The sequence below is a fragment of the Nasonia vitripennis genome, chromosome 4, assembly GCF_009193385.2.
Source record: "Nasonia vitripennis strain AsymCx chromosome 4, Nvit_psr_1.1, whole genome shotgun sequence".
Lineage (NCBI taxonomy): Eukaryota > Metazoa > Arthropoda > Insecta > Hymenoptera > Pteromalidae > Nasonia > Nasonia vitripennis.
The window spans coordinates 27,198,586-27,211,260 of NC_045760.1; the positions used below are offsets into that span (position 1 = coordinate 27,198,586).

The 12,675-nt window shown below is 37.5% G+C and overlaps 2 protein-coding genes across 2 annotated transcripts; both read right to left on the minus strand.

Annotated features, from left to right (window-relative positions):
- Window positions 1–4,938: 4,938 nt before the first annotated feature.
- Window positions 4,939–7,522, minus strand: LOC103316723. The gene is made up of 8 exons (XM_016988338.1): window positions 6,923–7,522; window positions 6,703–6,841; window positions 6,490–6,630; window positions 6,180–6,409; window positions 5,882–6,102; window positions 5,666–5,799; window positions 5,345–5,579; window positions 4,939–5,263 (listed from the first exon to the last, which is right to left on the minus strand). The coding sequence occupies exons 1-8, from the start codon at window positions 7,520–7,522 to the stop codon at window positions 4,939–4,941; spliced, it is 2,025 nt and encodes a 674-aa protein (XP_016843827.1).
- Window positions 7,523–9,698: 2,176 nt separating this feature from the next.
- Window positions 9,699–12,188, minus strand: LOC100122910. The gene is made up of 8 exons (XM_016988337.2): window positions 11,589–12,188; window positions 11,371–11,509; window positions 11,159–11,296; window positions 10,862–11,091; window positions 10,564–10,790; window positions 10,357–10,490; window positions 10,071–10,287; window positions 9,699–9,996 (listed from the first exon to the last, which is right to left on the minus strand). The coding sequence occupies exons 1-8, from the start codon at window positions 12,186–12,188 to the stop codon at window positions 9,699–9,701; spliced, it is 1,983 nt and encodes a 660-aa protein (XP_016843826.1).
- Window positions 12,189–12,675: the final 487 nt, after the last annotated feature.

The window sequence follows — 12,675 nt, forward strand, 5'->3', positions numbered from 1 at the left end:
AAATAAAGCGCGTGGGCAGCCGTTAAGTGCACTGACCTCATTATGCATCGCTCGCGAGCATAATGGCTTCTGCGTTTGCGCCTACGCGCACGCGTCTCAGTTTTTCTAGCAGGGCGTAGCGTTTTATTGCTCTCGAAGAAGAAGAAGAAAAGTGGAAAAGTGCGTGTTTAACCATATAAAGCGTTAAAAAGCTATGTAGGAACCCTTTTTTTAATAATAATAATAATAACAGTAAACCGACATCTTTGCCAAGAAAAATATATCATAGTAGCTGTTACCAGAATTTTTCTACAAACTCTAGCAGGATAGAGGCACGACAATATTTTATAGTTATCATTACTGACGATAAATTTATAAGTAGTAAAAATTAGGTCAAAACTCGATGGTTTAATTTAGATATCAATGTTTGTCTACTATATAGCCGAATAGTAAACTATATAAAAAGATTCTATCACAACCCAATGAAAAGGGCCGAAAAATTTTGCTAAAAATTGTGGTAACAGTTACAAAACTATTGTTACACTTACCATAAATTTTGTTTTCACTATAACAATTTCCAAATTATTATGGTGTATAGTAATCCCTACTTTGTTCATTTTTCTCAGTGTTTTTGAAAAAAGTATTGCTATATATTTCTCGTTAGTAAAAAACAATTGAGTACATCAAATGCTTAGTCGTTCATTGTCATGAATTTTCACGCACATTTTTCATGAGAAAAGGACCTTTACACAAGTTCTTTCCTCGTAAAACACACATATATAGCAGTCGACGACGACGTGTGTGTCTGCACTTGTGTCAATCGACGCGCTGATATCTTAGCGCTGGTATTACGAGCGGACAAAGCCGTAGACAGAGGACGGAAAGAAGCGATAAGAATGGCAGTATATATAGCGCAGGAGAGGAAGAAACGGTATTATACGCTCTCTGGAGGGACAAAAAGTCGAGAATCATTTAGCAATTTTTCTCCGCTTCTTCGAATGAATGACGCGGCATTGTCCTCTGAGAGAATCGTGTCTTTTGTCGAATTTTTTCAACCTGCTCGCATTGTTCTCTCGCAGATTTCCGACTAAGGTGAAGTATAATTGAAATCATAAAGACGAGGTCCTCCTTCACGTCTGATAATCAGGAATTATCGTGTTCATGTTTTATTACATACAAGAGATTGTATATACGAACACTAAAAAATCGTTCGAAATTTCAAAATCGACTCGAACGTCCCTCGCTTCATACATCAAGTATATATACCTGGTACTACAGTAGTATATAACTTCGCGACTTCATGTTCCTCCTTTCTCTGCCCCTCCACGATTCCTCCGCCCTCCTCTCCGCGAACACACGCGCGCGCACCTCCCTCCTCCACGTAGACTTCCCGCCTTCTTCTTATAGGGGAGGTCGAGGTGCTATGGGGACGCAGGAATCGCTGCACCGTATCGATACGGCACTTGGAGAGGTAATATTTCGACTCGACCGGCCGATGCTACGCTTTGTGTGTTTGGCTTCGCAAATTGTATCGAGTGGTCCGCACTGGAAAGGTGCACAATCGATCCTGAATTTTCCGATGTTAGAAAAGATGTGCAAGAGAAGAACTTGTGTCACGACACCAAATTTTCAAAATCAAAAATCCGCGATAAATATACCCATATCGCCCCGCCCTCCTCAACCATATCATCTGGCTGATTCCCGTGTCCTCCCATATGCTCGCAGTTTCTCTCAGCTTCATCCCCTCCCAGACGCATTACGGGAGAGAGTGGATTCGCGTGTTACCGGTTACCATGCCTTCGTAGCCCTTTTTTCGCGCCGGGAGTACAGAAGGATCGAACGCGGCATGGTATATACAACGCAGGTGCGCGCGAGCAATTACACGTGTGACTCGCATTTTTTCTTCCAGAAGCTTTATGTTTTGTTTTTTACGTTCGAGTCGTTTCGTTATCTCTTCGCTGGTGCGGCGTTTTGCCAGCGTTTATTTCAACGAAATGAAAAATATATGCCTTAGTTAACTAATAATTTTACGAAATTATTAATCGCTTAAAGCCTCCGCTGTATTTGATACTTGGATGATAGATTGAGATTCCGGATAACGGCGCGGGTGGATTGGTCACGATGTCCTGCGTGTCGATGAATGGGATAAGACTGTCCGACGTCGGCGTATATTCCGGTGACGGTAAATTCGAGGAAAGTCGGAGCTTGCGACAGCTTTGTATTTTTCTCAGGAAATCGCGTTAGTATATCCTTTTCGTACAGCTCCAAGTATTTCCTACGACAAAATTGTTTAAAATGCATTTATTTAACTTAATCGTAATTGATGCAAAATGTTTGTTCTCTTACTTTGACGGTGGCTCGTTGTATATATATTTTATATGTCTTTCAGTATCAATTATTTTTCCATTCAAGTAGTCTATTTTCATGGTATGCGCGTCCAAGGAGACACGTTTGCGAAAGCTTCCCGTGACCTTGAATTGTACGGCTACAAGTGCCTCGACTCGGGTCTCGCTTGTAAATCGTGTAAATCTATCTCGTGGCCTGATCCCCATTTAATTGTGTAAACTTCTGTGGAATTGAAAAAAAAAATTGGGTTACGGTTACTTTGTGTTCAAACTTGGCAAAACGTATCTAATGTATTTTCATAGGATGATCATTTCTTACTATTGGGTTTTTTCGGTAAAGGTACCCAAGCAATTGTATTAGAATCGATATTTTTTCACAAAACGAGCCCCAGTGATGACGTTGAAAATGTTTCGAAAATTTGCTGTTTTATGCTATAAACCACTAATAAAGTATAAAAAAAAGCTCGAAAAAAAGTCATCGAGCCACTTACTAATTTTCCACGTATCGAGATTTCACTAGATCTAAACTGAATAAACGATCGGAATTGTGTTCTTCTTCGCACAAGCAGATACAGTAATCGCATCTCCGGTACCTGGATTCGAAATATTTCTTTGCTGAGCATCGACTAAACCGCTGGCACATTTTACCTTAGGTCCCTTTGGCTGTTGCCAATAAACATATTACAATAAATTGGTAGCTTATAGTCATAAGATTACTAAAGTCGAAATTTTACATAATTTTTGAAATATTCACATACAGATAGACAAATTTCTAGATCGTTTTTCAGCATGTATCTGCATCGGACTATGTTGCCCTTACATTTTCGCTGCGCTACACAAAGTCCTCCGTCGAAACAATTGGTAACAAAATCTTTCTTATGTAAGCATCGTTATCACAGTAATTATAACAGCGATCAGCTCGATTTATGTCGATCATGTTCATTGCAATCACTTGCATCACATTCTTAAGTTGTGTAAAAGTTTTATCTTGAACAGCAAAAATTTGTAACAATCGATTATTATCAAATTATATAATAAATATTTATTGGAGACATTAACTCATACCTTCTACGTGATTATTTGGATCTCCTCTGTAGAATTCCGTCGAACTAATTTGCATCGCAGACTTAAAAGCAATGATGGTGTCATAAATTCTACTTCTAAAATCCCTATCGTACAGCTGCATCATAATTTTCTGTAAATAATATAACACACATTATTTATTTTTTACTTACTCCATATCAAATTATTCATCACGAGTTATTATTTATAATCAGATAAGCCTTGAGTTCCGTTTATCATCAATAATTCTTCTATCATTCTATCATCAATCGATTCTTTAATTCGAAAAATATGACGTTTGAACTTGGCATGTGAAATTAGTAAGTCAACGATATTTTGAATGTGTAAATTATGGTTGCTGCCTATTACAAGAGCGTTTATTTTGAAGAGACGCGCAGCCATACCGCAAGGACCTGGCAACTACTACGTCCGTTGCGAATTTCGATAGCAACTCTAGATCATACGTACTCAAATCAGAAGTATAATAGTCAAGGAAAGTAGAGTAAGATTTGTCAATCGTATACACGTGCGTCAATATTTGCGATATGCCCTGATTTAGATCATGCAAACCAGCAACGTTGCGCACTAATTTGTCTTTGATGACATCTTTCACGGAATGAATGTCGGCCATCAAATAATCGCCCTGAGCTTTAAGAAATTTTAAGTGCTGATTTATTTGTATCTTATCGTTTGTGGTGAAATTAGCAATCGGTGAATTCACTCGATTTGTGTTGATCGAAAACTTTGCTGTTTTCAACGCCACTCCATAAATACTTTGCTATAGAATAAAGACCCGTAGCGCCTTTACATGCTAAACTTGCTGATTTTTTAAAATCTTTAAATGTGCTGGCCTCTGATACTGAATTGTATGTCAATGTCAGAAGTACACAGAATAGAATTTTCGTTAAACGAGCCATTGATATTCATGAGAACTCCAGCTGCGATTTCTGAAAAATCACTGCGTGTGTGTAGGATAAATTACAGGTGTTTCTAAGATTAATTAATGAAATTTGCTTTGACAGTATCTTAAAATGCTTGTTTATAATTTTTGCATGCGTATTTCGTAGTTTTTTCATGCTATAAGTGATAAATGGGATGTACGACTAATGATAAAAGTAATGGAATGTAAGGAAGTTTTTCAACTTTACCTGTACTTTACAAACACTCAAGAAATGTCTTGCAATAAAAAGCTACGAACTAAAGAATATTATCGAAGTCATCAGTTTATATACGCTACGACTGGCATAAAAATAGAGAATGTTAAAAATTTAATTGTTAGTTATTACACTGAAACACTCTAACATGCTTTATTATTTAATTTTTTTTTTAATGAAATATTCTATTTAAGGTATCTAGGCGTCCAGTGAAACTTTATTAGAGTGAATTGCTGAGTAAACACATATTATACACGAAATTTCTAAAATAAAAATTAAATAATGGAAAAACATTTATTTACAAGAATATCATTATCATACAAATTATCAAACATACAAAAGTAAATTTAATTTACTAATATACAATTTGACATAAAAAAATTCCGAAGCGAAGTAATTTACAATCCTTTGACAGAGTCCAAACTTTCATAATCTTCAGGAAGATCCGCTTCCAGATGCTGTGCGTAATCGTAAGAAAACAGTCTGAGCGCTAAAAATCCTCCATTACCAGATCTACTTTTATGGTAAATTCCAGCTCCGGACATTGGTATCGCTGGGCTAGTCGTCACTTCTTGGATGTCGATAAAGGGAATCGTGCTCTGTCCAACGTCTTTATCCAAACCAGTCGGTCCGAATTTCAGGAACTGGTCCTGTTTCGATTTTGTGACCGTCTGCACCGAAGTTCGAGTTGGCACATCAAGGTTGTCCAGTTTGATCTCGTTCCTATAAAAAATCGAATATAGGCATGTTATCTTCAAATGGTAAGTCACATTTATTCAAATAATCTATAATCTATAAACTTACGTGGCATTAGTCGGTGAGAAGTCTTTAGGATACAATGGCATTTGATGTTTATCAATAACTTCCCCAGAATGGAAATATAATGGTGCTGCATATGCTTGTAATTTCAAGCGTTTCGTGTATGCTGAATCAACTTGTATAGTCGTGAAGGATAGTCCTGTCAAGACGTGGTTTTTAGGGGCCATTAAATCATCCAAATGAATTTCCCTTTTTTGTTCCCATTGCAAAGTATGGTAAGCTAAATAGAAAAAGTAGCATATTATTTACAAAAGTTTCAATGAAATAATCGAGCACATTCAGAATATTTATGCAAAAGATCATTACATATGGGATTTTCATTTATCTTCGACCATCGGAGAGTACTTGCGTTAATTCGTCCGTTTTGCAATAATTGTCCCTCTTGTATTTGAATGTGAATCATACGATTGCGTTTTACCAATCGTGCTCCTGTTAGTACGCTGCGAAGTGATAAAAAAAATTAATCCATAACTTAAAATATATAATTTTTTATATTTTGTGTTCTTAGAAAACGGGACTCACTAGTTCTCAGCACTGTTTGCCATCACAGGATCCAAATTGAATCGGCTCTCTGATTTTTTCGAGGTATCCGCGCATACGCACATGCATGGGTCACACCACCATAATCCGGATAATTTCCGTGTGGTCGTAAGTGGATTCATGGAACACTTGTGCTTCGAATCGCCGTATCGTAGTCCATTTGCATAATCGATGTAATCGTATCTGCGACTGCTATCCCTGCCCTGTAATCACGAGGATTTGGAATAAGTTTTGTTTTTAAACATATACTTATCGACTTTTTCGAAGTAATTTGCTTTACCGATGGACAAATCGACATCTCGGTATCGATCTTGTACTGGCAATCGAACAAATATCCATCGCAATGTGTGATTTCACAAATTTCTCCTTGATAGGCACATCTGTGAGGAGCCTTCGATTCTGGTCTTCTATAATCTGAGCACTGATTTTTGCATTGATCACCGGGGCTTATATCGTATTCGTTGATGATGTACTTCTGGAATACGTGTTTCAATTCCGTGTATGTAACATCTGAAAATTTCATCAAATCATAAATTGCCGTTATTTAACACTTCAAAACTACGAAAAAACATATTTTGAAGAGAGCCGACCTTCTATATGTTGAACTGGATTATTTCTCCACAATTCTCGAGATACGAGGTTCATAGCACTCTTGAAAGTTTCAACAGTTATGTTCAGCCTTTTGCCGAAGTCGTGCTCCGCATCCTCAATGTGGGCTCCGAATTTTCCCTCTACAAAAAAGACGAATCGGTTAATAGACATCTTAACGAAATTATATTGCTAATGAAAGAGTTGAAACGTACCTTGCTTGTACAAGCTGAGAAGGTTGTAACAGTACTTGATGGTTAAGTAACCCTTGATTTCAGTGTAAATAATCGAATTTAGAAAATCATAAAGCAATTGCTGTGGACTTTTGAACAGTTTTGCGTTTCTAATGAACAGCTGAAAAATTAAAAAATAACACGTATGTATAAGCATGTCCCTTGTGGAATAAAATTATTCCGTAGTCTATTTAAGACTTACGTCAATGTGGTTAGCCAACAATACAACAGCACTGGGTGTTGTGATGTCTCTGCGTACCAAAAGCGTGTGAATACGCTCAAGCTGATGTGTTACACCAGTGCTATCGTCGGATACCATTTTTCTAGCGAACTGTATGACCCTGTTTTTATCGTACTTCTCGGGATGTTCGTAGTACCTCAAAAAGTTATCGTAATCCTTGGCTATGCTAACAGATTTGACGAATATTTCCGATAATCTGCTGTTCAACTCGACCAGTCCAGGAACCTTTTCAGAGACCTGGTTTATTATCTCGTCCCTCATATCGTCAATATCCGCCTTCAAAAGGTCACTTTTCTTCGAAAGGTATCGCAACTGATCCATCAAGCTGCTGTGCATAGGGTTGAAAGGTCGTTTGTAGCCATCATCGTTTTCTGGCTCTTCTCCTAAGTATCTCATTCCGCCTTTTATTCCCTCTGATGCTTGATTGGCGAAGGTGATGATACCGGTTACGATACCGATCAGTGCGGAAACCGCAGCGATCGACACGGGATCGAATGCCGATACTTGAACGTAAGGGAACGCCAAAAGCAAGAAGCACACGAAAGGTGTGAATCTCGCCATTGTTAGTTCAAGGAGTTCTTAGATTTATTCTGTAAGAATGAAAAGTACTTTAAAAAATGTTCGTTGCTTATGGTGATTAATAAAAAATAATACTCACCAATACAAATTACGAAGCTGCGCTTTTTTAGCGTACTAGTTTATAGTGCGCGACACTAGTCTATAGAAGATCTTCTTCGCCTTAACGACGAAGATCTGATGCCAAAATATGCGATTTTATTCTTTTTAAATACATAGCGTTCGTAATATCTCGAATATGTTTGATTGTAGTAACACATCGCGATTAAACAACTGATAAGCTTTTTGTATTATCCTAATCATCTGTTCTTCCGTCTGTGTTGAAATGCCTATCAATCGTTCATAGTAGGTACCCACGTAAAAAACCTACGTATAGATTATATATAAGTTATATAAAGAGCTCTATGTATAATTTATATATAGAATTGGAGTTATATAAACTATATATAATTTATATATAATCAAATAAAAAAAGAATTTGATATATAATTTATATATAAATTATATAAAGTTTATATATTTATTACTGGAATTAACAACTTATATATAATCTATACATAGATTTTTTATGTGGGTATACTGGATGACTTTTCGTTTGCACGTGATATCTGCTAATGAGGCCCGTGATTGCAAAATTATATATTACATCATTATAGTGATAACTATATAATGATCATAAACTCACTAAAAGAAACAAATGTTTGCTTAGCCGTGTTATGGCTTCGATAATTATTTATGCAAATTTCAAGCAGTTTCGACATTCTCTCATATTAGCCGCATCATAGGCGAGTTTATTTAAATATTGGATTATGTTTTCGTCAATTTGATATACCGATGTGGGAACAGATTGACGTCAATAGTGTTTTTCTTCGGGTAAAAAACAAGTTTCTACTAAGTAGCTGTACTTTGTTTGTACAAAAATAAAGTGTCAAATATCTCAAAAGTATGTGCAATAATAACGTAATCCTACTATAAAAAAGAGAGGAATCATCATTCTATTCATTCTCTGATTGGTGGTCGATTGGCCAATAAGATTACGAGATAGATGGCGGGACGCACGTGATAGTTTGTTTCTAACCTATAAAAATGTTTAATATAAAGCAGAGCGCGCGGAGCGCGCATTGATCTTGCTAGTATGAAAAATATTATATACAGGTCATACAGCCATAATTTGGTTTCCATTCATTTAACATCATTGAGTAAGATTTCAGCTGTGTTAACCATACAGTATACTAATTCTTCTAAAATTAAATGCTGTCGTCAGAAGAACAAAAGCAAGAACAGAAGAATAAAAATTTTAGAATATTCATAAGCAAACGAATTGATGACTCGTTAATAATTATCTTTGCTAATTAATATATATTATTTCCACGATTCTTATTCTGTATTATTTGGAATCAGTGTCTTTCGGAATCATACAATATTTCTGAGAAGCACTTATGTCACTCAGGTACTTTGAGTACTCAAAAGACTTAAGGGGGCACACCACCTTTGAAATTAAAATCAAAATTTTTCATTAAAAATTTATAAAAACAAAATTTTTTTACTATTCTTAGACATAATTACCTTTATTTTGATGGTTTTAGACCTTCTATATACCTCTATAATACCTACGTATAGTAGAGAATCCATAATTCACTGACCGTAAGATTCCAAGGGAACGAATGGCCCAAATGAGCTCAAACTCCAGGATATTGTTTCAAAGTACATTAGTTATGGTATGAATGAGGGGATTTGGTTTAAATTTTATAGAAAAAAAGTTACATGATAATTATGTTAAAATTAATCAAAAATTGATTAAAAAATCAGTAATATGCTTATAAAACTTGTTCTATAAAATTCAGTGAATTATGGATTCTCTACTATACGTAGGTATTATAGAGGTATATAGAAGGTCTAAAACCATCAAAATAAAGGTAATTATGTCTAAGAATAGTAAAAAAATTTTGTTTTTATAAATTTTTAATGAAAAATTTTGATTTTAATTTCAAAGGTGGTGTGCCCCCTTAAATCATTTATCTGAATTTTTGTTACGTTTCTTTATTAAATGATACAATAATGCGCCAGGGTAAGAAAATATCAAATTGATTATGCGTAATCATATCGTTTATTTTATACAAAATTTCTTAATTTTCATTGCCTAACCCTTATGTATTAAATTTCAATTGTCATGTTCAGAATCCGAATCCATGTGTTGCGTGTGGTCGTAGGAAAATAGTTTCAAGGTCAGGAAGCCTCCATTATTACTTCTTCTTTTCAGATAAATGCCAGCACCTGACATCGGTATCTGAGGGCTTGACGAGACTTCTTGCAAATCGATGAATGGAATCGTACTTTGTCCAACGTCTTGTTCCAAGCCTGTCGGACCGAATTTCACGAAACTGTCAGGCTTCGATCTATCCGCAGTCACTACCGAAGTGCGCGTGGGTATGTCAACGTCTTTTAGTGTTATTTCATCCCTGTAAGATAAAAAACAATTGTTAGAAGAATTAGAAAATTTTGACTCGTAAAAGATCAATCATTGCAGACTCACTTAGCTGGTTCATTGACTTTTTCTTTCTGGTCGTTGATCCATAGCCTACCCGTTTCGTAGGACACAGGAGCTGAAAATATCTTCAGGTGCAATCGCCTCTGAAAATTACTCGTTGACTCTGTACTAAATGCTAGACCGGTCAAGACACTCTTCTTCGGTGCATGGAGATCATCCAAATTCACTTCCCTGCCGTTTTCCCAAGCGAGCGTATGGTAATCTAAAGAAGATTTCATATTTAGCTATGGTATTAGCAATTAAGAATACAATTTTTATTCTGAAGAATTACTTGTTGGATTTTCATTGATCGGTGCCCATCGTGTAGTGCTCGAATTGATCATTCCATTTGGTAGTAACTGTCCCTCTTGGATCTGGATATGGACCACCCTGTTCTTTTTGACAAAACGTGCTCCTGTAACAACGCTGAACGAAAAAAAAAATCAATTACCGATTTCACACCACCATTGATCTTATGTGCAATTAATTATTGTCTTACTAATTCTCCGCAATGGTAGCCATGCTAGGATTGAGATTGAAAAACCTCTGCGACTGACTGCTCGTGTCCGCGCAGACGCACATGCAAGAATCGCAAGACCAAGGAATGGACACGTGACTAGCTGCAGTTTTGATTGTGTCCGCCCAACACTTCCCAGTTGCATGACCATAATGACCAGCCCCGTTAGCAAAGTCGACGAACTCGTAGTTCCGATCGCTGAACATAGGCTGTCGAGAAGAGTTACAATTTAATTTCTCTCGTCGAAAACTACTTATGAATCTAATGTTGTCTAACGTACCGAAATGCAAACGTTCATAGTCGTATCGACCTTCTTACGGCAGTCGTACAGATACCCATCGCAAGTCTTTACGGAACAGACTTCATCAGCGTAGAAACATCCGTTCAAGGCCTTGCCATCTGGAATGCGGTAGTTACTGCAGGTTTTCTTGCAACCATCGCTGGGTTTAACATCGTACTCGTTGACGATGAACTCTTGGAATACTCGCTTGAGCTCTGTGTAGGTGACGTCTTGAAACATAAGAAATACCGTTAATATACATAAGTTTCCAAAGTTGTCAAGATGATCGAAGCTTACCTTCTTTGTGCTCGGATGGATTGAATCTCATTAATTCGCGCGAAGCTCCACTCATTGCCGCGCTAAAGGTGTCCAAGGTTCTGTTGATCCTTTGACCAAACTCTCTTTCCATCACCTCAATCTTGTCGTCATAGTCCCCTGTGAGAAACATAAAGTTTAAATCAAATAATCAAAAAATCCGTTGGTAAAAAGTTATAGATGGAATCACTTACAGTCCTCAGCCGTCCTAAGCATCTTGTAACTGTATCTCATGACCAGGTAGCCTTTAACTTCGTTAAACAGAGTGGACTGGAAAATATCGTACAAAAACTGCTGCGGAGTTCTTGCAACCTTGGCATATTGCAGAAACAGCTGGAAATCAACGAAAGTTCAATTTAAAATAGATTCATAAAAAGATCATAGCAATATCAAGCAAGGAAAAGTAACGAACCTCCATATTATCACTCAGCAGCTGAACAGTGCTGAAACTCGATATATCTCCCAGCAACAAGAGCGAGTGCGTTCTTTCGATGAGGCTTTTCACCCCATTGTTACCGTTCAAAACAGTATTCGCGAATGCTCTGATGATACTCTCGTCGTACTTCCCGGGACGTCGGTAATAATTCAGGAATTTCTCGTACTTCTCATTGACGTGGACCGTATTCACGAAGATTTTGGAAAAACGCTGGTTCAGTTGAATGATGGCAGGCACTTGTTCCAGGACTTTGTCGATGATACCGTTCTGCATGTTCAACACGTCTATTTTGAAATCGTCAGTTCTCGTTGAAAGATACCTCAAACTGTCGGTCACATCCCTTTCGATAGAGTTACCCGGGGGCCTGTAAGCTGGTCCATCGGATTCAGGCACATCACTCGTCTTGTCAATGACGTAGTTTATACCTTCCCAGATTTGCGATGCCAACTTGTAGACCTTTTTGCCTAAGCCACCGTTACTCTTCAGTTTATCGAACGTTCCGGGCTCCTTGGCTAGGCAAAATTGCGTCGCGACGACCAGAAGAAGCACCGCGGAACATCGTATGTGCCGAACCATCTTTTCGATTCGCAGTACTCGCTCGAACAGACCAAAAATCAAACTCTAGAACGAGCCCACATCAGAATGTCAGATTCACGAGTCAGCATCTCCTATTTCTCAATTCATTATAATAACAGCTGCCGCGTTGATGTCGCAAGATTTCGACCCCCCTACAGACACCTGTGCACATGTAACCATTAGTAACGGTTCGTTGGCTATTACAAAAGAGTGTCTGAATCAATATATAATTACGACAACTACAAACGCGCGATTCATTCGGACGATTTCACAAATCCATCAGCATATTTCATTATCGGTTCAATGACGTCCCTCAACTCTTCTGAATAACAGTGATGCAACTATCGCTCACAGCGCAAATAGTCGCCGAATCCGGAGAAACAAAGCGATGTGTCGTACACGTGCGCACGTGTAGTAATAATAACGAAGAAGCGCGGAATGAAAGGGCTCGCGACAATTAGCGAAGTTCTCGCCGCCCTTTACCGCG

Bases quoted from the DNA above. Each gene is read 5' to 3' on its own strand.
- LOC103316723 (XM_016988338.1), bottom strand. From the start codon at position 7,522: ATGGCGAGATTCACACCTTTCGTGTGCTTCTTGCTTTTGGCGTTCCCT. The intron at 6,410-6,489 runs GTCGGCTCTCTT...TGAAATTTTCAG, and splicing joins TCCAGTTCAACATATAGAAG to ATGTTACATACACGGAATTG. The intron at 5,264-5,344 runs GTAAGTTTATAG...GATTTTTTATAG, and splicing joins TTCTCACCGACTAATGCCAC to GAACGAGATCAAACTGGACA.
- LOC100122910 (XM_016988337.2), bottom strand. From the start codon at position 12,188: ATGGTTCGGCACATACGATGTTCCGCGGTGCTTCTTCTGGTCGTCGCG. The intron at 11,510-11,588 runs GTTCGTTACTTT...GTTGATTTCCAG, and splicing joins TGCTGAGTGATAATATGGAG to CTGTTTCTGCAATATGCCAA. The intron at 10,791-10,861 runs GTACGTTAGACA...TCTTCTCGACAG, and splicing joins CTATGAACGTTTGCATTTCG to CCTATGTTCAGCGATCGGAA.